Source organism: Dryobates pubescens, chromosome 8 (genome assembly GCF_014839835.1).
Source record: "Dryobates pubescens isolate bDryPub1 chromosome 8, bDryPub1.pri, whole genome shotgun sequence".
Classification (NCBI taxonomy): domain Eukaryota; kingdom Metazoa; phylum Chordata; class Aves; order Piciformes; family Picidae; genus Dryobates; species Dryobates pubescens.
In genome coordinates, this window is record NC_071619.1 from 13,000,370 (window position 1) to 13,023,406 (window position 23,037).

The following is a 23,037-nucleotide window of genomic DNA, read 5'->3' on the forward strand; positions in this document are numbered from 1 at the left end:
GAAGCGGCGGCGCGGAGCAGAGCGGCGGGGGATCCGGCGAAGCCACTGGTAACAGCGGGGTCTGGCAGGCGGCGGGGCCTAGAGCAGCCCGGCCTGGCTCAGCACGGTGCTGGGGGCAGGGGCACAGCAGTACAGGGCCCCGGGCCGCACACCGTGCTCCCTGTCTCGCAGTCCCCTATCCCTTGTCCCTGCCCTGACCCTCCCGCCCCTCCTTCCCCCCTCCCCTTCCCCCCCCCCGCCATGTGACTGCCTTGTCCCCCATCCCGGTATCCCACCCCTGACCCCTACCCCACGTCCTCGCCCAAGCCCCAGGCCCTCTCCCAAGCCTGTTCCCGTCTCCGCTGGCGTGCAGCCCTCAGAACACCTGGGTAACCTGGCACCTTGCAGACTACATGTAACTTTCCCCAGCGTACCGAGTCAGGGGTCATGCTCAAAGGGAGGGAGTTCTGTGGCATCTCCAGGCTCTCGGTGCACCGGGTTCCCATGGCTCATAAAGCGTGCTCCTGGCTGCTGTTTTTTTTTTCACCGGTACTTCATGCTTTCGGTGTCCCATCCTTTATGCTAAGTGCAGGGCTCTGCATGCTGCCTGCTGTGAGGCTGTCACAGCTCCAGTGTGGGCCATGGCACCATACCAGTGACTAACTTCTGCCCCTTGCATATTTTGGGGTGGTCAGCTGGGTCACCTCCTTTCTGATCTGAATGTACCGTGGACATGTGGCCCTTGCTTTCCAGGCTGCTTCTGCCCACCAAGTACCTGTTTTGGGTTGTTTTACCTTAATTTTCCTAGACTGGGTCTTGTGTGCTTCCTGCCTACATTTCTTGGATCCTTTGAATGTCTGCTCTGGCCAGTGTTTGCAACACCTCTCTGCTCGGTATCATCAGCAAATTCAATTATGATTGTTTTATTCAAGTTAAAGTTTGGGAGACATAAACCAATACTCTGAAGTTCATCTAAATTACGTGGTGCTTGCCTTGTCCAAAAGCTCTGCTCAGCAGTTCTTCCGAAATAACTCCCACTGGGCAAAGCAATGTCCTTCATCCACACTCAGATGTTCAGGATCCTGTCTTCTCATGTTATGTTCTGTGCTAGGGATGGGCACAGGGTTTATCCTGTGCCTGGATCCAGATGTAGTGCCCTTTTTTTTTTTCCTCCACAGAAAATCATCACCTGGTTTGCTCTGCCCATCACCAGGGCCCTGGTTTCTTCCTGGTGCTGCCTGTGTGTCAGCAGGCCGTGCTAGCCAGGTGACTGAGTCAGTGTGGACATGCTGGGTTTGCTTTCCCTGCAGCTGTTTTTGTGAGGCCTCTGCCTCATTTGCATTTTTCTGGTTAAAAACAGTAATTTTGCTCTTTTGAGTCATCTTTATTTTTGAGCCATCATTAATTTTCTCTCCCTCCTTGTTTATTAATAGACCTTTTCACTTTTGTGCTGATTCTGCCTGGGTATATTTGTGAAGTCCTTTGTATTCCCCTTAGTGTTCCGAATGTTAACTCCTTCTGATTTGTTGTCCCTTTTCCCTTCTGCAGCTGCGAGGGGACACTATTGACTTACAAATCCTGCTATCTGAAACGTTCCCCCCTTTTTGTTCCCAGTATCTCCTTATTCAAAAGATAAGGAGAGCTGTGTCAGGTATCTCCTAAGAGCATCGCAAATGAAATGCATGAATGAAATCTCTCTCTTTTCTCAGCGCCTTTGATGCCTTTGCCACCTCCTCGCATAGCCAGCGTTTGCTCCAGCTGCTGGAGAGCAGCTTTCTTCTGGCAACAGGGGACAGGGATGTCTTAGAGCCTGCAGGGCTGAAGGCAGGTGTTGGATGGGATGTGACTCTCAGCTTCTTGAAGCGCTTTGCTTTGCCTTGTGCTAGTGGCTCTTGAGTTCTTACCATTGCTCTGCCTCTCCCCACCAGGTGTCCAGGTCCTTCCCTGCTGCATGATCTGGAGGAGGCTGGTTTTCAGCTCTGCTGAGAGCAAGAGAGGTGCAGGGTAGCCAAAAGCTGTGACAATCCTTAGGTGGGCTGCCAGGTGCTAGTGTTGTGCAGTCAGTGAGCGTGCCATGGCACGTGCCTGGCATGGGATGAGTCCTGTGAGCGGTGGGTTCCCCAGAGGGGCTGTTTAGCATCTCCTTGTGCCCACCTTTGTATTAGTCTTGTTTGTACAGTTTTTTTTTCCCTTCCAAAGAGCCCAATCTGTGGCAGGCTGTAAAGAGTGACATTGTGGGTGCGCAAGCTGCATGGCAAGGCTGCGGGCTGTCCCCCAAGGCTCCTGGTCCCCTGCTGCCATCCCCGTTCACTGTGAAGGCTTTAAGGTTATCTGCTCTATCGACAGGCGTATGGATTGAGTGGAATTAGAAACCTCGAAGGCTAAAAATACAACTCCCTGCCAGGAAATGCGGCAGCCTGCTGGGAGGGCGCTGGGTGGCACCAAAACTTTTCCGGGAACTGGCATGCTCCATGTGAGCCCTGCAGCCCAGCATCCGTGCCCATCCCCAGCTTCCCTGCATCAGACTGTGGCTGGCATCTCTGCCTGCAGTGGGAGAAGGTGGTGGAGGCTCTGGCTTTGCCATTGGAGCTATACTGTAAGTGTCCTCACTTACTGGGCAGGGACGGAGAGATGGAGAGATTCGGTTATGCACTGTGCAGGGTGATATAGGGTCTGTGACGTGATCAGCCTTGTCTTGCTGTTGTTCATGAAGTCCTTCCCTGGACAGGAGGGGAAGAGAAATCAGGGAGAAAATGGTGCTCTCTGTGCTGCAGATGGTTGTTAGAGGAGAAACTCAGGTTAGCATATTGCCTGGGCAGCTGCTCGCAAACTCATGCTGTGAGCACAATCTTCCCGTGAGCAACGTGTTCCTGGGAACGGTGTGAGAGGAGCCTGTGCCTGTGGGGAGCTCTGGCCACCTTGTGGCTGATACTCCCTGGCCATGCCAGGCTGTGTTGTGCTGGGCTGATGGGCATTATCTGCCAGGCATCTGGGCAGTGTTCCTAGAGTCACTTTTACCACAGTACAGTGGCATGCCCAGTCTGAGCCTACCTTTGGTCCTGCAATGGCATCTGGGTTTGAAAACCAGGGCAGCTTCTAGGGTGGCATGGGCCCATCTAGGGATGCACTGCTTATAACTGCCTAGCTTTGCAGGCCATGGTTGGTCCCGGAGTCTGGAAGTGGCAGGATTGCCCTGCCCAGTGTAGTGTGAATGAGACCCAAAGCCAGGGCTGTTGCTCTGCCTCCTGGAGCATGAAATCAGTTGGTGCCGACGCATGGCCGTGGCATCGATGAAGTGTGTAATAGGCTGGGGGCAGGAGCTTTGCAGCCCTGTGGGGAGAAAAAAAAGTGCTGCAGCATCCCTGCCAGCGTGGGCCAGCCACCACCTTGTTGTGCTGCTTCTTGGGCTGTGGGAAGCTGCTGCTCCCCAGCAGTATGTGGCAGGCAGAGACAAAGCTGTGTGGGGAGAGGATGCTCCTAGCACCAGCCGTCTGGTTAATGCTGCACCATCTGCTTTGGAGGGTGAAGCAAGGTGAACAAGAAGCTTTCGAGGAGCCCATAAATCCTGTGTATGAAGGCTCTTCTTGGAGGTGACACAGAGTGTGTGTGGAGTGATGCTGCCCCTGGCTGGTCCCTGTGGTGGAAATTCTAGGGAAGCAGAACCTGGGGGGATCAGTGATTCCCCACCCTCCAAAGTTGTTTGATGATGTCACATAGGTTGATACTCTGGGCTCCGCTGGGAAAAGTGCTTTAGTAGAGTGTGCTTTGGTGCAGTTGGTTGGAAATGGTGGTGCCAGAGTGGGGCTCCCAGTGCCCCCTCCCATCCAGCTCCTGGGCTGCTGCTCGGTGAGAAAATGTATAATGCCTCTGTGTTGAAAAATGACTAATCCAGACCTTGGAGGGTTTGTAGGATACGTTCTTTTCTTACGGTCGATAAAGATAAAGGGGATTGTTCTGCCAGCAAAATTAGTGTATCAAGGGGGTGGGGGGGGATTGGAAATGGCAAGAGCTGCAGGGACAGAAAAATGGTTGGGGAAGCCCTGGGATACTGCCCAGCATCACTGTGGTGCCCGTGCCTGTGTGTCATGCCACAAAGGTGGGCAGCAGCGCCTGTGGCATGAGGTGCAGGCGCGGTCACCATAGCGATGCTGGGGAGCACTGCCCTTCCTGGGCTTGCAAGCGGTTTCCAGAGAGCCATGAGAGGCCCATCCATCACACTGAGGCAGCCGTCTGTCCATCCATCCATCAGGAGGGAAGATGATGCTGAGTGGCACGGGCAGCCCCGGCCACTTTCCAGCCAGCGGTTGGCCTCCCCTCGCCTTCCCAGCACCGCTGCCGGCTGTCGGTGAAGGGCCACGGGGAGCGTTCGCGCCTCAGCCGGGGGCTGCGTGGAAGGGAGGATAATGTACCGGAGGTGCCTCGGAAATGAGAGCCTTGGATGGGTTCCTGGCCCTATTGATCGGCCGGCAGTTTATGCATCCTGACATTCATAATCTCAGTCGGCGCTGATGGTCCAGATTAATGGGCCCGGGGGCTGTCCATCCGTCACTTCACATTAATTACTGAAGAGGTGTTTTTCCAGTGATTTACCTGACAACGGCCCCTGATGAATCCCCCTGAACAGAGTGGGCAGTGATTAATCATGGGGCCCCGGCCCGGCCCCACTCTGCCTTCCCCTCAACCACAGCTCAGCCCCCCACGCCATCCGTCTCCATAAACCCTGCCTGATGCATATTTATAGGGGCAGGGGGGCTTGGCAGTGTGCAGCGTGCCTGCTGCTGCCAAAGATGATGAAAAATAAATCTCTGCCGGGATGGGGCAGCAAGGGAGCAGTGCTGCGGCGTGCCTGGGCAGCAGCCATGGTCCTGTGCTGAGATGTCCCCCGGCTGGGGTTTGGTTTCTGGTGCTCCATCGCTGCTGAGGGCTTCTCCATGGCTTTTTAGTGCACAGCTGCTGCAAGTGCTGTGTGTCCTGCTTTGAATGCCACCACTGGCCCCTTGGGCTGGGGATCCCAGGCAGCAGCTGCTAGAATGCAACAGGCACTACAGTGATGCTGGTGGGGTTTCTCTGCTTCCTCCCAGCCCAGTACACCCCACGGAAGGCTGTAGGGCCATGGGTGCTCTGGGTGCCAAAGCCCATCTGCAGAGCTGCTACCACAGGGACAGAGCTGGGGTTCCACTGTCCATTGCTGTCTGTTGCTGTGGGAGCAAGGGTGGGCACCAGGCTGGGGCGCCGGCTCACCAGCCTGGGCAGGGGCTGTCCACCACGTGCCTGACTGCGGGGCTGTCGGGATGCAGGCCGGGCAGTGACACTGTCTCTTCTTGACAGGCAGCAGTGGCACCATGCAGCAGGAGGCAGGTGGCGGCCGGCCACGCCTCAGGAAACCTGACATGGCCCTCTACGTGCCCAAAGCGCGACGGGAGAGGGCAGCACAAGCGGCAGGGGACATGCTGGTAGGACACCACCACGAGCTCGAGAACCAACACCTGGCACAGCACACCGGCCGGGGCAGTGGTGAGCGACAGAGGAGAAGCCCCCATGCCAGGACACAAATGAGCAGAGTGGTGAGAAAGGAGAGCAAGGTACATGCCAGTCCGAAAGATCCACAGGCAGCCTCTGCTGGGCACTGCCAGAGACTGGGAGGCAGCTTCTCTGTGGTGCCAGAGGACCTGAGGGTATCACCCAGCAGTTGGGAGCCATGCCTGGATCCAGCTGTTGCCCAGCCCTCGGATGGGCAGGACAAAGCATCCCATGGTGAAGGACTTGGGGAGCTCAGCCATGGCCACCAGGTGATGAGGACTGAGACTGACCCTCCATCTCCACCAAGTGTCCACTCTGGGACCATGGAGGCTACCACTGGGCCTAGGGGTGACTTTGCAAGCCCAACGCCCTCTGCAAGCCCAGTGCCAGCATCTCAGACAGGGCCGAGTGGCATGTCAGAGAATGTAGGGGACAACACCCCGGATCCATATGGGGACCTCTCCCAGTGCCCAGGAGAGGATCTACAGCTGGCAGGGCTGGGCAACCAGGGCAGTGTGCCTGATCTGCCATGGGAGGTTGCATGTCCAAAAGACCAGGAGGAGGAGAGGAGGATCGAGGAGTATCTCCTGACAGAGCAGAGCAAGAGATGTGCTGCTGAGGTGCCAGAGGAAGACATGTCTGAGCCTGCCAGAGAGAGTGCCTTGGATGCACCAGGAACTGCTGGCTGTGAACCCGGGTGCTCTATGGGTGGCACAGCCCAAACTACAGTGCACCCAGGGGAGAGCACCCTAAAGCAGGGCATCACCAGCTCATCCCAGCTCCCACCTGGCGAGGAGGAGAGCAGTGCTTGTGCTGGGCATCCCAGTGGGGAGGGTGCCCTGGTGCCTGCTGCAGAGGGAATGGGCAGCACCTCTGCCTGCACAGATGGCACCACCAGGGCTGAGAGTAGTCCACTTGGTGCTGGTAAGGAGCTGGTGAGCAGCATGTGGGAGGGTGCACCCATGGACAGCCATGAGCACCCATCACCTCTGGAGCTGTTGTGCCATGGCGTAGAGGGGCTCTCACCCAAGGCCTGGGCAGAGGAGCTAGCAGGGGCAGACAGGGACATGGGCACACCACAGCAGCACTGGTGTGGCCAGAAGGCTGAGGAAGAAGATGGAGGTCTCCACAGCAGCTCCCCAAAGGCAGAAAAGACCACTGCTGGGTCGCTGAGTCAGGCCAGCCTGGGTGCTGAGGAGAGCTGGGATGCCCTGTTCAACGATGATGGGGACTGCCTGGACCCACGTCTGCTAGAGGAGGTATGTCTGGTGAGCAGGGCCCATTGGGGGGGTGTTGTGGGGATGGTGGCTGCTGCCTGCTGGAATGTGGGGACAGGGTCTGTGAGGGTTGGCTGTCGCTGTGTCCTCTGGGGATGCATCTGGCTGCATCTGGCTGTGCTGCCTGCTGTCACTCCCAGTCATCCTCGTGGGCACGAGCTACCTGCAGTGCCAAAACACCTGGGACCTCCACCATACCCCCAAGCTGGGTCCTGTCCTGCGGGTTGGGTAAAGGCTTGGGGAGATCTCCTGTCTCTAGTCCCTGAAGTGCAGCGGTAAAACCTGCCGGCGTGCCATGAGCTGCAGCTGCACCCTTCTGAAACTGGGGCTGGTGACAGAGAGATGGGCTGAGATGTATGGGCTCCCACAGCAGGAGCAATGGGATTTCCTCAGAGCTGCAGCTTCCTAATCAGCTGTGGCTCATGACCATCCCCTGCTGCGTGTGTGCCACTGGATTTGCTACCGTTAGCGGCTTAGCATCCAGAGCCATGGCTTTTTCCTGCAGTTTGCATGGGAAGCTCGGCTCCTGCAGTGAGGCTGGGTGTCCCTTATTGCATTTTAAATCAGTAGTGTCAAATGGGTAATTTTCCAAACAACATTAATGTGCCCAAAGTAACAAACAGTGCTCATATTGTTACAGTCAGTGTTCTTCCACCTCAGGTTGGAAGCAGGGTGTGAAGTAGCCATTAGCTTTTGTTAGCGGCCTCTGGGAAGGGATAAGATTAACTTGAGCATCCTTACTGAGGGGCACCTTGTCCTTTGTGGCTGTGCTCAGGCTGGTGTGCACTTGCAAAGCCTGGCATGGGTCTGGGACAGGAAGTGGGGCACACAGAGCTTACTTTTGGGGTTGCTTGAAGGGTGATGTGAAAGAGCTTTGGATAATCCATCCCTGGCTGGCTGTGCTCCCCTCAGCTGTGGTCTCCCACTCTCCGTCCGGGAGGCTGGGTTGAGTGCCACTGTGAGGAGGGCAGCACTGCTGCTCTGAGAACAGCTGCTCTACATGGTGTTGGCTTTCTGTGCAGCAGAACTGGGGGCACAGCTTAGTCCTCAGGCACAGTGGAGCAGCTGCCTGGCCCTGCTGGGGAAGCAGATCAAGGAGGGCCCATCTTATGGTGCAGCCCACTTGTGCCATGCAGCACCAGTGCTAACTGAACAGCTCTGGAGCATCTGCATTAGCTCCTTCGTGCACAAGCTCTGAGCAAAGTTTGAGCATTCTGAGGAGCTTCCTAAAACGGGTGAATAAGAAATGAAAAAGGGATTTTTCAATTAAAATTGCTATCCTCACCCCCTTGCAGGTTCCCATGTTGAGCCTGGTGCTTCCCAAGCCCTTTGAGCTCTCAGCAGGCACATGGGGCTGTTCAGAGGGGGCACAGGCTCTTGGGAAGTTGAAAATTTTGTTAATTAACAAAAAGGACAAGAAAATTAGTAGTGTTCATCCACGCAGCTGAATCCTTATGCGCTGCAGATAGCCAGCAGAGAGCAAGATTTATGACGTTCTGTGTGGAGGAGAGATTTCTGATAGGGAACAGCTCTTTAATCTATCAGGAGAAAACACCATAGCGAGATCCATTGGCTGGAAGCTGAAACTGGACAAATTCAGAGTAGAAATCAGTTTGAACACAGAAGATAATTAAGCATTTTGACTATTTCCTTGCAGGCAGGGTGGACTCTCCATCAGCCAGCATGGTGTGCCAGGATCCTTGGTGCGTGTGTGCTGGGGGCCATGGTGCGAGTGTGCTGGGGGGCCATGGTGCGAGTGTGCTGGGGGCCATGGTGCGAGTGTGCTGGGGGCCATGGTGCGTGTGTGCTGGGGGCCATGGTGCGAGTGTGCTGGGGGCCATGGTGCGTGTGTGCTGGGGGCCATGGTGCGTGTGTGCTGGGGGCCATGGTGCGTGTGTGCTGGGGGCCATGGTGCGAGTGTGCTGGGGGCCATGGTGCGTGTGTGCTGGGGGCCATGGTGCGTGTGTGCTGGGGGCCATGGTGCGAGTGTGCTGGGGGCCATGGTGCGAGTGTGCTGGGGGCCATGGTGCGTGTGTGCTGGGGGCCATGGTGCGAGTGTGCTGGGGGCCATGTGCGAGTGTGCTGGGGGCCATGGTGCGTGTGTGCTGGGGGGCCATGGTGCGTGTGTGCTGGGGGGCCATGGTGCGTGTGTGCTGGGGGCCATGGTGCGTGTATGCTGGGGGCCATGGTGTGAGTGTGCTGGGGGCCATGGTGCGAGTGTGCTGGGGGCCATGGTGCGAGTGTGCTGGGGGCCATGGTGCGTGTGTGCTGGGGGCCATGGTACGTGTTGGGGGGGGCCATGGTGCGTGTGTGCTGGGGGCCATGGTGCGTGTGTGCTGGGGGGCCATGGTACGTGTGTGCTGGGGGCCATGGTGCGTGTATGCTGGGGGCCATGGTGCGAGTGTGCTGGGGGCCATGGTGCGTGTATGCTGGGGGCCATGGTGCGTGTGTGCTGGGGGCCATGGTGCGAGTGTGCTGGGGGCCATGGTGCGTGTTGGGGGGGGGCCATGGTGCGTGTATGCTGGGGGCCATGGTGCGAGTGTGCTGGGGGCCATGGTGCGAGTGTGCTGGGGGCCATGGTGCGAGTGTGCTGGGGGCCATGGTGCGTGTATGCTGGGGGCCATGGTGCGTGTGTGCTGGGGGCCATGGTGCGAGTGTGCTGGGGGCCATGGTGCGTGTATGCTGGGGGCCATGGTGCGAGTGTGCTGGGGGCCATGGTGCGAGTGTGCTGGGGGCCATGGTGCGAGTGTGCTGGGGGCCATGGTGCGTGTGTGCTGGGGGCCATGGTGCGTGTGTGCTGGGGGCCATGGTGCGAGTGTGCTGGGGGCCATGTGCGAGTGTGCTGGGGGCCATGGTGCGAGTGTGCTGGGGGCCATGGTGCGAGTGTGCTGGGGGCCATGGTGCGAGTGTGCTGGGGGCCATGGTGCGAGTGTGCTGGGGGCCATGGTGCGAGTGTGCTGGGGGCCATGTGCGAGTGTGCTGGGGGCCATGGTGCGAGTGTGCTGGGGGCCATGGTGCGAGTGTGCTGGGGGCCATGGTGCGAGTGTGCTGGGGGCCATGTGCGAGTGTGCTGGGGGCCATGGTGCGTGTGTGCTGGGGGGCCATGGTGCGTGTGTGCTGGGGGGCCATGGTGCGTGTGTGCTGGGGGCCATGGTGCGTGTGTGCTGGGGGGCCATGGTGCGAGTGTGCTGGGGGCCATGGTGCGTGTGTGCTGGGGGCCATGGTGCGAGTGTGCTGGGGGCCATGGTGCGTGTGTGCTGGGGGCCATGGTGCGAGTGTGCTGGGGGCCATGGTGCGAGTGTGCTGGGGGCCATGGTGCGAGTGTGCTGGGGGCCATGGTGCGAGTGTGCTGGGGGCCATGGTGCGTGTGTGCTGGGGGCCATGGTGCGAGTGTGCTGGGGGGCCATGGTGCGTGTGTGCTGGGGGGCCATGGTGCGAGTGTGCTGGGGGCCATGGTGCGAGTGTGCTGGGGGCCATGGTGCGAGTGTGCTGGGGGGCCATGGTGCGTGCTGGGGGGGGCCATGGTGCGAGTGTGCTGGGGGCCATGGTGCGAGTGTGCTGGGGGGCCATGGTGCGAGTGTGCTGGGGGGCCATGGTGCGAGTGTGCTGGGGGGCCATGGTGCGAGTGTGCTGGGGGCCATGGTGCGAGTGTGCTGGGGGGCCATGGTGCGTGCTGGGGGGGGCCATGGTGCGAGTGTGCTGGGGGCCATGGTGCGAGTGTGCTGGGGGGCCATGGTGCGAGTGTGCTGGGGGGCCATGGTGCGAGTGTGCTGGGGGGCCATGGTGCGAGTGTGCTGGGGGCCATGGTGCGTGTGTGCTGGGGGGCCATGGTGCATATTGGGGGGGGCCATGGTGCGTGTTGGGGGGCCATGGTGCGAGTGTGCTGGGGGCCATGGTGCTTGTGTGCTGGGGGCCATGGTGCGTGTGTGCTGGGGGCCATGGTGCATGTTGGGGGGGGGGCCATGGTGCGAGTGTGCTGGGGGCCATGGTGCGAGTGTGCTGGGGGCCATGGTGCGTGTTGGGGGGGGGGGCCATGGTGCGTGCTGGGGGGGGCCATGGTGCATATTGGGGGGGCCATGGTGCGAGTGTGCTGGGGGGCCATGGTGCGAGTGTGCTGGGGGCCATGGTGCGAGTGTGCTGGGGGCCATGGTGCGTGTGTGCTGGGGGCAATTCCCCAGCTCTGCTCCTCCAGCACTGGAGGTGCTATCTCAGCAAGTGAGCAGGAGGGTAAGTGAGTGGCCACAGGCCCCTCCAATGTGCTCCAGCAAGAGTACATCTTTACAGAGCAGTGAGGCACGATGCACAGGCTTCATTTCCTGCCTCCACCATCTGTCAGCAGACCCTTCCCAGTGCCAGGTGTCTGTCAGGGGTGAGGGCTGTACCGCAGCTCCCACTCCATGCCCTGCTTCATGACTGGGAGGCTGTGGGCACCCTGCGTGCCTAGGCAGGCAGTATGAGAGGACCTGTTGAGCTGTGCCTGCTGCACAGCTGAGCCCACCTGCCAGACGGCTGCTGTCCTTGCCGCCCCACCACACTCGGTGATTTGTGAAGGTCAAGGACCGCTCCAGCACTCTGCACTCCTGCTCTCTAATCATCCTTCCGGCGCCTGGCATTACCTGATGCTCTGCTCCCTCAAGCGGCACTGCAGGGCTTCATTCTGCCTGGGGGTGGCTCCTCTGCCTGCCCTGAGTGGCCGGGAGATGCTGGATGAGTGTGCTGCCCCGCAGGGGTATGCTCAGCTAATGGGTGATGGTGGCAGGGCAGGCGACTCGCTTACGCTGCTAGCCTGTCCCGTGAACTCCATAACTCAGCTCTACCCTCCGCCGGTATCCAGCCGCACGGGCAGCACCCCCTCACCTGCCGTGAATCCATCTTCCCCATAAAATTGCCGGAATGAGCGCTTTTTATTGACTGAGCTGGCTGGGATTTATGGTCTCTAACCTTCCAGCTCACGGTGTGCACTTGGAGGATTGAGCTGGGAACCTGGCTGAGTTATGTACCTGCTACCCAGCACTGCACCAGCCCCGTGCTCTAGGGGCTGCTGGGGAGCTGCTGGCAGCTTCAGGCTGTGCTTGGCCTAGAGCAGGTTTGTGAATCCCTTCAGCTGCCGACATGGTGCAGTTTGGGAAGCAGAGTTGCAGCGAGTGGTACCTACCTGTATGGATGCTGCAGGGCAGAGTGGAACAGGGGGTGGCTGCAGCCCTGTGTCAGTGGGAAAGAGATGGGAGAAGAAATGAGAGGGCACTACAGCCATCATCTTTTAGGGCTGGAGAAAGTGCCCCACTGTGAGATAATAAATGTGCACAACCCATTTAGCTTATCAAGAAGAAGATTGAGAAGGGACCTGATCAGCTTAAGCAAGTGCCATTGTGGGGAGGGGACTCGGGTCTGAGGGCTCTTTAATCCACTGGAGAGGCAGAACAAGAACTACTGGCTGGCAAGTGAAGCCAGACAAGTTTAAATGAGAAATAAGGCATACATTTTTAAGTGGCACAAGTGATTAACCAACAGAACCTGCTCCTCATGGGAGTATTGGCTTTTCCATCTTGGCATCTGGGGTGCCAATGGGTTGCTCTGGTGCATGTGCTGCAGTCAGAGCATGCTGAGCCTGTTGCTCCTGCATGCCTGCATGGTAGGCAGACGTCAGTCTTTCCTCCTGGCCGTGCTGTCATGCTTCTTGTTGTTCCTCTGATGTATTGTTTTGGGTCAGTACATCACTATGGAAGGAGAGCTGTGCTTGGGGGGTGCACATGCTGTGTCACTGGTGCCATTCCTACCACAGCCTACCTACCAGTCCCTGGTGGGACTGCAGAGCATGGCAAGTGAAGGGGTGCTGGTAATGGGAAAAGCAAGTGTGTGTTGTGAGGGGCCCGGTGGGTAACTCCTACTATGTCAGGACGGATCCATCTGCAGTGCTGGGGAGAGCGCAGGGGCCAGAGCACTTCACAGGGAGCACTTGCCATGGATCGAGAGTTGGTGTGGGGTGGGCAGGCATGGGTTGCTCAGTGCTGTCCCTCTTCCACCCCTGCAGCTCTCAGGGGGTGGCAAGCACCGTGAGAGCCAGCAGTCGTCCCGCTTTGACTACTACAGGGCTGAGCCCACCCCACCAGACCTCAACGATGCTGAGCTGCCCCATGTCATCGAGATCTATGATTTCCCCTCGGATTTCCGCACCGAGGACCTGATGCGTGTTTTCTGCAGCTATCAGTGAGTTTTCTGGCACTGCCCTGTCCCCAGTGCTGGGGGTCCCCTGCCTGGGGTCTCCTTTGGACCCCTGCCCACCTGGATCTGATGTCTTACTATGCTTCCCTCTGGCAGGAAAAAAGGTTTTGATATTAAGTGGGTGGATGATACACATGCCCTGGGCATCTTCTCCAGCCCTATAACAGGTACTGCTCCCAGTTTGGCTGGGGATGTGCAGAGGGGAGGCATCTCTGCCTCTCCTGTGGCTGAATTCTGGACATGGGGCTGGCCCCACATGCAGACACCGCTGCTCTCTCCCTGCAGCATCTGATGCCCTCAGCACCAAGCACCTGATGGTGAAGACACGCCCTCTTTCCCAGGCTACCCGTGCCTCTAAAGCCAAAGCCAGGGCCTATGCTGGTAAGTGATGCTGTCCCATGCTGCTTGTGCTGTGGTGTTTGTTCTGCAGCATCTTCATCCCCCTGACTGGGGAGGAATGGAGCCCCCAGAGCAGCTCCACAGCACTGAAGTGCCGCAGAGCCGTGCCAGCTCTCCCCCCCTCCTGGGATGCCTCTACTTACGTCCCCCATCTCTGCTCACCCAGACTACCTGCAGCCGGCCAAGGAGCGCCCTGAAACGTCGGCTGTCCTGGCCAGGCGGCTGGTAATTGGTGCCCTGGGGGTACGCAGCAACCAGACACCAGCCCAGCGAGATGCCGAGCGGAGGAAGCTGCAAGAAGCCCGGGGTGAGATATGGATGCTCTGGGGTGCTATGGTGTGCAGGGACCCTCCTCATGGATGCTCCCTCTCACAAGTTGCTAGGTGGGAGGGGACTGCATGGGGGTGGGCTCTGGCCACCTCTATGGGAAAGTTGGATGTCCATGGGGCGATGAGGATGTGGGCTTGACCCTCTTATCTCTACAGAGAGGAAGCGCCTGGAGAACAAGCAGCGGGAGGATGCCTGGGAGGGCCGAGACTGAGCTGGGAGGCTGCACCTTCAGCCCCACTAGGACCTCTGCTGGGGTGCCTGAGCTGCTTACCTTGGGCAGGCAGGGCACCCTGCATCCAAGAGCTGGGGCAGATCCTGCACCACAAAGCAGTTGGCTGCTCCATTGAAAGGGCTGAGCAGGACGTGGGCAATTGGATGCTGACTGTCAGGCAGGACTCCCAGTGCTGCCCACTGCAACACGAGCAGCCAACAGGACATGGGGACCTCAGCAGTAAGCGCATGGGTCTGTGTGGGGTGGCCCTGGCCACCTGAGAGGGCCTTGCAAGTGAGAGTTTCTGTCCTTTATTTTGATAATAAATACCGTGGTATTTTCCTGTGCTGGGCTTGGCTGTGGCTTTCCTTGCTCCTGTGTGCTGGGGAGGCTTGCGTGCCAGGGGCTGCACTGCTGCTGTGGGGATGTCTGCCCCTCCCAGGTGGTGGGTGTCCCCTGTGGATGGGTGGGGGGTACAGGCAGGAGGCAGCAGACAGGAATGTGCTGGCAGGGACCCTGTTTATTTCTTGCAGAGCAGCTGCAGCCCCGAACAGCAGGGTCCTTGTTGGTGCACGGGCAGGGCCACGTTCCTGGCCCTGCAGAGGGCTGTGATGTGGCTGCGAGGCTGGCCTTGGTGAGCTGGGAGCTTCCTGTCCTGCCCTGGGCAGGCAGGCAACTCAGACCTGCCTTTGGCTCCTCTGCTTTGCATCATCTCTCAACACCCAAAAAACAGCTCTGGGTGCCCCAGCTCTCCTGCCTTGTAGTCCTTCCAGACTCTTGGGGATGCAGTTTGTGGGGCTCTGTCAAGGGATGGTGGTTTTCCGCCTCCTCTGCTAGAGGCCTGTGTGTTTTTGGTCGTTCCTGCCTCAGCCCAGCCTGCACTGAAAGGCTCGTGTAGCTGCCCCGTGTCCCCTGGCTGTCCCCCAGCTTGGCGACGGTGGAGCCGGTCACGACCCCGCAGCAGTGGCTGCCTGCGCCAGCAGCTCTGCCAGCTGGGAGACGTCTTGGCTGCCAATCCTGGCCACTCGTGGCTCAGCCGGTGGAAATTCCAGGGCGAGAAGCTGCTCTCATGTGGAAAGCATCTTACCCACCGTCTGGCGTGGCGTGAAGCCTGACCACGGTGGAGCAAGCTTCTGCCGCACATGCCTCGCCACGGCTCCTGGCCACGGGCCACTCCAGCACCTCACACCGGTCCCACCACGTGTGGGAACTGTCACGTGTGGCTACAGCCCAGCCTGTCCTGGCTGTGCAGGGCTGAGGCAGGTGTTTGCAACCCCCTAACCTGGTGTCTGCTGGCAGGCTGGAGATGGGCAGGGGTATGCAAGGAGAGGAGCGATAGCGCATGGTGCTGGGCGGTGTGGATTGGTGACAAATACTCCCCTTTATTTATTTTTCCAAAAGTAGTAGAAACCACAGGAGGAAGGAAACAGAGAAAGGGCATGGTGTCCCCGCTCTGCCCAGGAGCAAGGTCTTTGAGGGGCAAAGCAGCCCCATCCCTGCTCCTGGGGCTGGGAAGCTTCCAGGGCAGCCTAGGAAAGCCCCCCATGGTGGCTGCGAATGCAGTGGCCAGTGGAGTGGCTGCTGGCCTGTACTGTCACCGAACTGGCCTGGTCCTTTTGTGTGCATGGAATCAGCCACTTCGGGGCCAGGGTGGCCTGGCTTGTGGGGCCGCTGGTGGTGAACCAAAGTTGCTCGACACCAGCCACAGGCAGTCGGCCAGGGAGCTGGCAGCTCTGGGTGGCAGGGGAGACACTGCCTGGCTGGGGAGAGATTGCTTAGACTGAGGTTGTTCCTGGGTGGGGTGTGGAATTGTGGTCCTAGTGGGGAAGAGCACACAGGAAGGGAACAGAGGATGGTGGGGTTGATAAGGGGGTACCTCCTCTCCCATAGCACAGCATCCCTCTCCCATCACACAGCACCTTTATTGAGGACAGGATTGGTGCATAGATGGCAGTGGCCAGGGCCTATCCTGAGCCTGCTGGGGTGGGGGCCAGGCAGGCAGGCTGAGGTAGTTGTACAGGGGGGTACTGGAGCCAAAGATGTGAGGGCTCTTGTGGTACCTGGACCCCTCTCGCAGGTCCTGCTCACCATGCAGGGCTCGACATCCCTGGGTACTCCCTGCTGGCCCTGGTGCTCATTGCCATCCTCTGTGGCAGCATCAATAAATAAAAGTCTTCAAGTCCCTGAGCTCAGCCTGGTGCTGCTGGGGTGCAGGGTCTGGGGTGAGGGAGCTGAGCTGCCCTGCAGCGCTGCCGGGACCGTGCTGATGCTGGAGGCGTCACACGAGGTTGTTGGCCAGGCGCTCCCGGCGCTCCAGATCACTCACCACATCGGCACCGTAGGCATCGCCTGGGGAGAGCAATGGCATGGGTGGGTGGGGAGGGACCCCCCCAGCAGTGGCACCCCCAGCTCCACCACTTCCCTCTGTCTTGCCCACTCTGTTCCCAGCCCTCCGTACTTGTGTGGCAGCCATGCATCCAGATGCGCTGCCCGTCGTATTTGCACTGGCACCTCATCACGTTGTTGGAGAAGTCTGACTCAGCCACCTCATGCTTGGGGTTCACCACCACCTGGACAGAATGAAGGGCAGGTCTGGGGGCACTGCTCTCCCCCTCCCCCAGAACACAGCTGTACCTTGCACAGGGAGAGCCATGGCACACACTGTGGGGTGCAGAGCAGAACTCCAGTATACAGGGTGAGGGGTGCTGATGGTGCCCATGGAAGGCATCTGAGCTCTGGTGGCTCAGTGTTCCCTCTACCCCTCCATCCCTGTACCTGGAAGGTGTAGCTGCCTGGTGGTACATCGGTGATGTCAATCCACTGGCAGTCAATGTCGTGGCGATAGGTGTCCCAGCACCCCACACTCACCCCCTGCTCCCCAAAGTTGGCACAGGCAAAGCGTCGCTGCAGCCCTGCACGAGGGAGAGGAGGTGAAGGAGGGCAGAAGCAGAGTCCCATCTTGGGGAGCAGGACAGGGAAGTCACTAGCTGCTCTGCAGCTGGCACCTACCCTCAGGGCAGTTGGTGTCCTCCAGGCAAAAGCTGGCCTTGTGCCCTTCAGCCACCTTGGAGCCATTAAGCGTTAGCAGGTCATAGTGGGTGAAGACCTCAATGCTGTGGAAGTGTCTGCAGGGACAGGGACTGGCCGTGAGGCTGGCATCTGACCAAGGAGCACATGGCCAGCCCAGCCGCCCCAGGGACCAGGCAGCACCCAGAGGCTCTGAGCAAATTACAGCCTTGAAGCCAAATAAAGCCATAATGACAGTGCCAGCATGTATGCTGCCAATTACCCAAGGCGGGCCAGCCTCTGTGGGATGGGTGCCACCATGCCCTGCCTGGCCTAGGGAGGGGTCAGCCCCCTACCAGCCTCTGCCCATAGGCCACTCACCGGTGGCACTGGTGCCAGGTCCATGCATGGCGCCCCATCCTGGGCCGGAAATCAGCTCTGCCCAGGTTGTGGATCTGGGAGGAGAAGCGGAGGAGGCGCCGGTAGCCGTAGGGCCACTGCATGTGGTCAGCAGAGCCAGAGAGGCAGCGTTCCTCGTGGGCACAGTAGAGCAGCTCCAGTGGCCGGTCCTCGAGGTAGGCTGTCTCCTGCACCAGCTGGGCATTCATCACCAGGTCGGGGGCATCTGGCATGGAAGGGATCACTGGCGCTGGAGAAGGCAATCCCCAGCCCACAGAGCCATCCCTTCCACTCTCTGTGCCAGGAGGCTGGGGGCGCCCCCTCCCAACAGTACCTTGTGGACTCCCAGTACTCACGAGCAGTGCAGGTGACCCCTGCCGAGAAGCGTCCACCACCACTGGGGCAGTGGACAGGGCCATGGTGCTGGCACTGCTGAAGGGCCAGCTCGGTGCCGGCACAGCGCACCCCACTCATCACCACCTGGGTGGCATCGGGGCTGCCAGCCCAGTACCACGTCTCCTGGGCAGAGAAGAAGCACAGGATTTGGACCAGCCCTCACACCCTCTGTGAGTACCCACTCCACTTCTCCTGCCAGCTCCTCTGCTCCAGCACTGCCACCAGGGCTTGCTCCCCTGGGCTGTCCCACCCAAGACACCCCAGCAATGCCACACCCATGCTATGTTGGACTCCTTGCAGCTCAGGCCCCAGTCTAGGATCCCACTCACCTGGAGGGCGTGGCTGGCAAAGCCCAGCCCCAGCTGCCTGCAAACGACCATGGCCTCGTTCAGCCCCCACTGCGCTCCGCACACCGAACCCCACTGCAGCCGCCCCTGCACTGGCACCAGCACCTCCACCACACCCTCCTCGGGGCTGCGGCCCCCGGCCAGACGCACCTGCAGGCAGAGAGGAGATGAGCTGGAGTGCTGGGCAGATCCCCATCCTCCATCCCGGTGCTGCAGCCCCATGCATTCAGCTGAACCTCTCTCTCATATTCCTCTTCCTCCTTTCCTCACTCCAAACCCACTTTTGCCAAAGGCTCATCATTCAGACCCCAATGGGCATGCTGCTCTGTGTCCCACCATCCCCTGAGCCACCCCGAGGCTGCTCTGACCATCCACACCGGGCACAGAGCTTGAGGGACAAGGGGGTAGGTAATGGGGCAGGGGCTCACCTGGCTCTGGAAGTCCATATGGGGCATGTGGCAGCGGACAGCAACATCAGCCTCGTGCTGGCACCTGCTCTGCTCAGCATCTCGAAAGCGGCACTCGCCCAGGGAGCGCTCATGGCCAGTGCACCGTACCTCGCTCAGGTGGATGGGCCCCAGGCCTGAAGCCGAGGGAGGATCAGTGCTCCCTGCTCCATGCCCATTCTGGAGCAGGGAGGACCCCCACCCTCCTTCCCCTGATCTAGGCATTCTCTATGGGAACAGTGCTGCCAATGGCAGGAGACAAGGGAGCCCTATCCCAGGGCTGTGTGGAGGTGCCTGGACATCCCAGAATGCTCCAGCAGCACCCAGTAAACCAAGGGCTTTACCCATCACACACTTTCAAGACCAATGGTGCCCCAAGTCTCTGCCATGCTCTCACCTTGTCCCATCTGGGCTCCCACCAGGGCTTGCTTTGCCGTCCCATAGCCCAGCTGCCGGCACACCACGCTGGCTGCAGCCAGGTCCCACTGCTTGTCGCAGACAGTGCCCCACTGCCCGTGGCGCAGCACCTCCACCCGGCCCTCACCAGCATGGGTGCCTGCTCGCAGCCGCACAGGGAGCACCTGGGCATGGGGAGCATCTGGTCAGGACACAGCCACTCACCTGCACCATGGACATGGGTGCAAACAGGGAAGCTGGGTGCTGCCCTACCCCAGGACCCTCCACTGGCAGGACAGGGTGCAGGGCTATGCTAGGTCTCACCTTTCCAGGGGAGGTCTTGCTCCTGTCCTTGCCCTTGCCCTTCTGGGAGGCAGGGCCAGGGAGGCAGCTGACAATGGCATGCATGCCATGGGGGCAGGCATGCTGGCGGGGGCTCAGCGGGGCCACTTGCATGGGGCACCAGCCCAGGTGGGGCTCTGCACCCTGGCACTGTACCCTGTGGACCCAGAAGCTGTTCTTCTGGCTAAGGGTCTTCAGGCTGTTGAGTGAGACAAGCAAGGGCCAGTGTCATCTTGGGCACCAGAGAATCTCCTTCACCCAGCACAGGTGCTTAGTGCCCACCCAGCTTGCCCTGCTCAGGGCCAAGCCTACCTGGAGTTGGAGTCCTTCAGCTTCATGTTCCAGAGCTTTCTGCAGGTGCAGAGAACAGGGACATCAGTGGGAGGCATACCAATCCTGCAGGGCTCCAAATCCCCCACGTCATCATCCCTACCCTTCCCAGCACTCTGTGCAAGAGCTGGAGCTATGGAGTCCTCCCACGACATGGATTCATGGATTCATAGATTCATAGAACAGTTTGTGTTGAAAGGGACCTTAAAGATCATCTAGTTTCACCCCCCCTGCCCTCCCCACTGGCAATTACCGTGCCAAGGCCAGATGTGCTGTGTGCCCTGGCGGGACTGCACGATTCCTGGCATTGGCAGGGGCTCATTATAGGCTGTATTTATAGACCCAGGCTGAGGGGCTGAGAGTCACTTGCGTCTCCTCTCCTCCCACCCACACATTGCTGGCCGTGGCTGGTGATTGGTCCCACAGCTCCCTAGTTTCTGCTGAGGCCCTCATCAAGGTCCCAGGAAGGCAACCCAGGCATAGCCAGGCCATACCAACACTCTGTACATTCACCCACATGCATATCCCTTCCCCAGCACACTCCAGTCTCTTGTCCCCACAGCATGTCCAGCTTGGCACCCTGCCCCCCATGCCCCACAGGTGTGATACAGGTGTCCTGCATCCCTACCGATAGAAGCTGATGTTGACTTGCTTCTCCTGGGGGAAGCCCAGCATCCCACAGACCACACGGCTGTTGTTCCTGGTCCAGCCAGCATCACACACCTGCCTCCAGCGCCCATTGTGCTTCACTTCCACAGCACCCTCCATCACTGGCATGCTCAGCTTGGCCCGTGCCAGGATGGGCTTGAGCCGCACCTCCTCCAGGCTCAGCCCTGAGACCTGGTGTGGTGGGCACAAGGGTGGGCATGGGGGCTCCAGCATTGAGGGCAGGGTGTTCAAAATGGGGACAAGGGCAAGGGTCAGAGAGCTCTATTCCAGTCATCACTGTATTACCCTGCTGGGCACAGGGGAACCGCATGGCCTCCAACTCACCTTTCCCAGGTGACCAGAGGTGGTGACCTCGGGAAGGCCACCGGGCAGGCGCTGTCCAGAGCACACCACACCAGCATCCTCACCATGATGGCAGTCACTGGTGCCCCAGCCATTGTGGGTGCACTCTGCCAGGGAGCCCTCACTGCCCCCACACCGCACGTTGTCCATCCAGATAGGACCTGAGGGAACACACTCAGGGCTGGGAGTCACCGTTAGGGAGGTTCCCATCTCCCTTCCCAGCACCATGGGCACAATCCAGTACCGCAGGCTGCTTGTACCTGCAGTCTCTCACCCAGGTCTTCCCAGCCGGCGCTAAAGACACCGCCCTCGCCAGCACGTCCTGCCACCCTCCCTCCCCCATTTCCCACCTGCCCCCTACCTTCCCCTTGGCCATAGGTGGCACTATGTGTCCAGGTGATGGCTGCGGTGTAACCCAGCTGCCGGCAGGCGACCGTGGCCGCGTGGAAGTCGAAGCCATCGTCGCAGACAGTGCCCCAGCGCCCCTGGTACAGGACCTCCAGCCGGCCCTCCCCAGCTGGTCCCCGCGGCCCCGCCAGCCGCAGCTGCACCTGGGCCGGTTCCTGCCCGCTGGGGACCACCCAGCACAGCAGCAGCACCAGCAGCAGGATGGGGCTCGAGCCAGTAGGTACCACCATCGTGGTTCTTGGGAGGGGGATGCCTGGGGACAACCCAACATTGAGCCCTTAGGAACCATGACAGGCTGCGGGGTGCTGCTGTAGCCCCCTGTGCCCCAGGAACTGGGGGATGGTGGAGGGATATGATGCCCCCAACACGTGATGGTGACATCCCTGTCCTTGAACTGTGGGGGATGCAGGAGCTGGTCTCTGCCACACACAGCCTGCAGCATCCACCACCCCACGGCTCAGCTGCAGTCCCCCACCCCTGCCTCCCTTTCAGGGGTCACCCAACCCTGGCACAACCTTCCCAGGCAACCACAAAGCTGGCTTCTCACAGTCACGGTAGCCCCACAAACACTGCCCTGCTCTGGTTGCTTTCCAGCTCCCCCACAGGTTTGGGCTGTGTGTGGGAGCCCCACACAGTTTCCTTTTATCCCCCTCATTTAAATCCTGTGACAGACTCCAGAGTTCCCTCCACACCCAGCCTCTGTCCCCTATCACTCTACCTCTCCCCTTGCACCCCACTCAGAGCATCAGTGGAGTTGTTGCACATCCCCCTCCCAGGTGCCCAAACCCCTCCTCTCCCGGGGCCATGCCCGGCACTCACCCTGGTAGGGGGTGTCGGTGCGGGACAGGCAGCAGTGTGAGACTGGCAGCAGCGAGGGGACGAGGTGCTTGCTCGCTCAGGCTCTCCTGCAGGCGAGCACCGCCTGCCGCAGCTTTTATGGTGTGGTGGGGTGGGGTGGAGGCCCGCACTGCCCAGCCCGGCTCCAGCCCCTCCCGCACCGTGCCTGGAGCCTAGCTCTACATCCTGCCCACCCTCGACCCCCCTCCCCGGCCTTCCTCTGCCACCCTAGGACAAACGCGCCCCTGCATAATCTCCTGTCCCTCCTACCAGCTCGGGAAGTCCATCCACCCCCTGGGATACCCCCTGCATGCCATGAACCTTACCCCCGCCCCCCTGCTCCCCTCCTCTCTCCCCCTCCCCCCCCCCGCCCAGGAATAAACCCAATGCCCTGAGCCAGGTATACCCTCCTACCCCAAGCACCATCACACTATGGGGCTGGCACCCAGCCAAGGCAGAGCAGGGATTTTCTGGGGATGACACCCTGCAACGCTAGAGACACCCCAAAAGGACACCCCTTTACATCCCACACATAGGGTCAAGTGGGCATGCAGTCACGTGGTGCCTGGGACTGCTGTGCCAGGACTTGGCAGATACAAGATCAGGGGAGGCTGCAGAATGGTGCTGGGAACCCAGAGCAGGGTCCTTGCAAAGCACGGGGCAACACCTGGGACATCCCTGAGACAGGATGGCTGCAAGGGTCCTCAGGCATAGCCCTCCCATCCCTGGCACGTGGAGGTGAGGGATGCCCCCCCTATCTGCCCCGAGAACAACCTCTGTCTTGGGGTGCTGCCAGTCCCCGAGGCACTCCACTGCCCACTTGCCCTGCTGTGCCACGCCGTGGGACGGGGATAAACAGGAAGCCCGGTGCCCTCGCCGTGGCCAGGGGCCGGTCAGGAATGTGCCAGTGGCTACTGGGCTGTTTGTTTGGAGTCAAAGCAGCTGGTTCCTGTCGGGAGGAGCCAGGATCAACACGGCCGGGAATAGCCCGTGAGCTCATCGCCACGTCCTGCGGGAGCCTCTAGTACCACCGGGCGTGCAGGGATGCATGGCCCTGAGACCCCCTTGCAGGGCATCCTCATCCTGTGCTGGAGCTTCTCCTGGGGCCATGGTCCCTGGTCATCTTCAACGTGGAGACCACGGAAAGCCCTGGCGCAGGGCTGGGGTCAGCAATGGAGCTC

The 23,037-nt window shown here is 60.0% G+C and overlaps 2 protein-coding genes across 2 annotated transcripts; one reads left to right on the forward strand and one right to left on the reverse strand.

Moving 5' to 3' along the window:
- R3HCC1L (R3H domain and coiled-coil containing 1 like) lies at positions 1–14,260 on the forward strand. Its single transcript, XM_054163800.1, has 7 exons — positions 1–48; positions 5,308–6,758; positions 12,808–12,983; positions 13,095–13,165; positions 13,284–13,379; positions 13,564–13,704; positions 13,883–14,260. Exons 2-7 carry the CDS (start codon positions 5,322–5,324, stop codon positions 13,936–13,938), a joined length of 1,977 nt encoding a protein of 658 aa, XP_054019775.1. The 5' UTR covers positions 1–48; positions 5,308–5,321; the 3' UTR covers positions 13,939–14,260.
- A 1,540-nt stretch (positions 14,261–15,800) lies between these two features.
- LOXL4 (lysyl oxidase like 4) lies at positions 15,801–21,288 on the reverse strand. The gene is made up of 14 exons (XM_054163760.1): positions 20,973–21,288; positions 20,594–20,772; positions 20,229–20,440; positions 19,583–19,621; positions 19,253–19,469; positions 18,930–19,113; positions 18,515–18,669; positions 18,069–18,236; positions 17,700–17,862; positions 17,326–17,569; positions 16,948–17,063; positions 16,714–16,850; positions 16,397–16,508; positions 15,801–16,287 (listed from the first exon to the last, which is right to left on the reverse strand). Exons 1-14 carry the CDS (start codon positions 21,247–21,249, stop codon positions 16,217–16,219), a joined length of 2,274 nt encoding a protein of 757 aa, XP_054019735.1. The 5' UTR covers positions 21,250–21,288; the 3' UTR covers positions 15,801–16,216.
- Positions 21,289–23,037: the final 1,749 nt, after the last annotated feature.

Bases quoted from the DNA above. Each gene is read 5' to 3' on its own strand.
- R3HCC1L (XM_054163800.1), top strand. From the start codon at position 5,322: ATGCAGCAGGAGGCAGGTGGCGGCCGGCCACGCCTCAGGAAACCTGAC. The intron at 12,984-13,094 runs GTGAGTTTTCTG...TCCCTCTGGCAG, and splicing joins CGTGTTTTCTGCAGCTATCA to GAAAAAAGGTTTTGATATTA. The intron at 13,705-13,882 runs GTGAGATATGGA...TTATCTCTACAG, and splicing joins GAAGCTGCAAGAAGCCCGGG to AGAGGAAGCGCCTGGAGAAC.
- LOXL4 (XM_054163760.1), bottom strand. From the start codon at position 21,249: ATGGTGGTACCTACTGGCTCGAGCCCCATCCTGCTGCTGGTGCTGCTG. The intron at 18,237-18,514 runs GTGAGCCCCTGC...CTCTGCCTGCAG, and splicing joins ATATGGACTTCCAGAGCCAG to GTGCGTCTGGCCGGGGGCCG. The intron at 16,288-16,396 runs GTACGGAGGGCT...TGCTCTCCCCAG, and splicing joins GATGCATGGCTGCCACACAA to GCGATGCCTACGGTGCCGAT.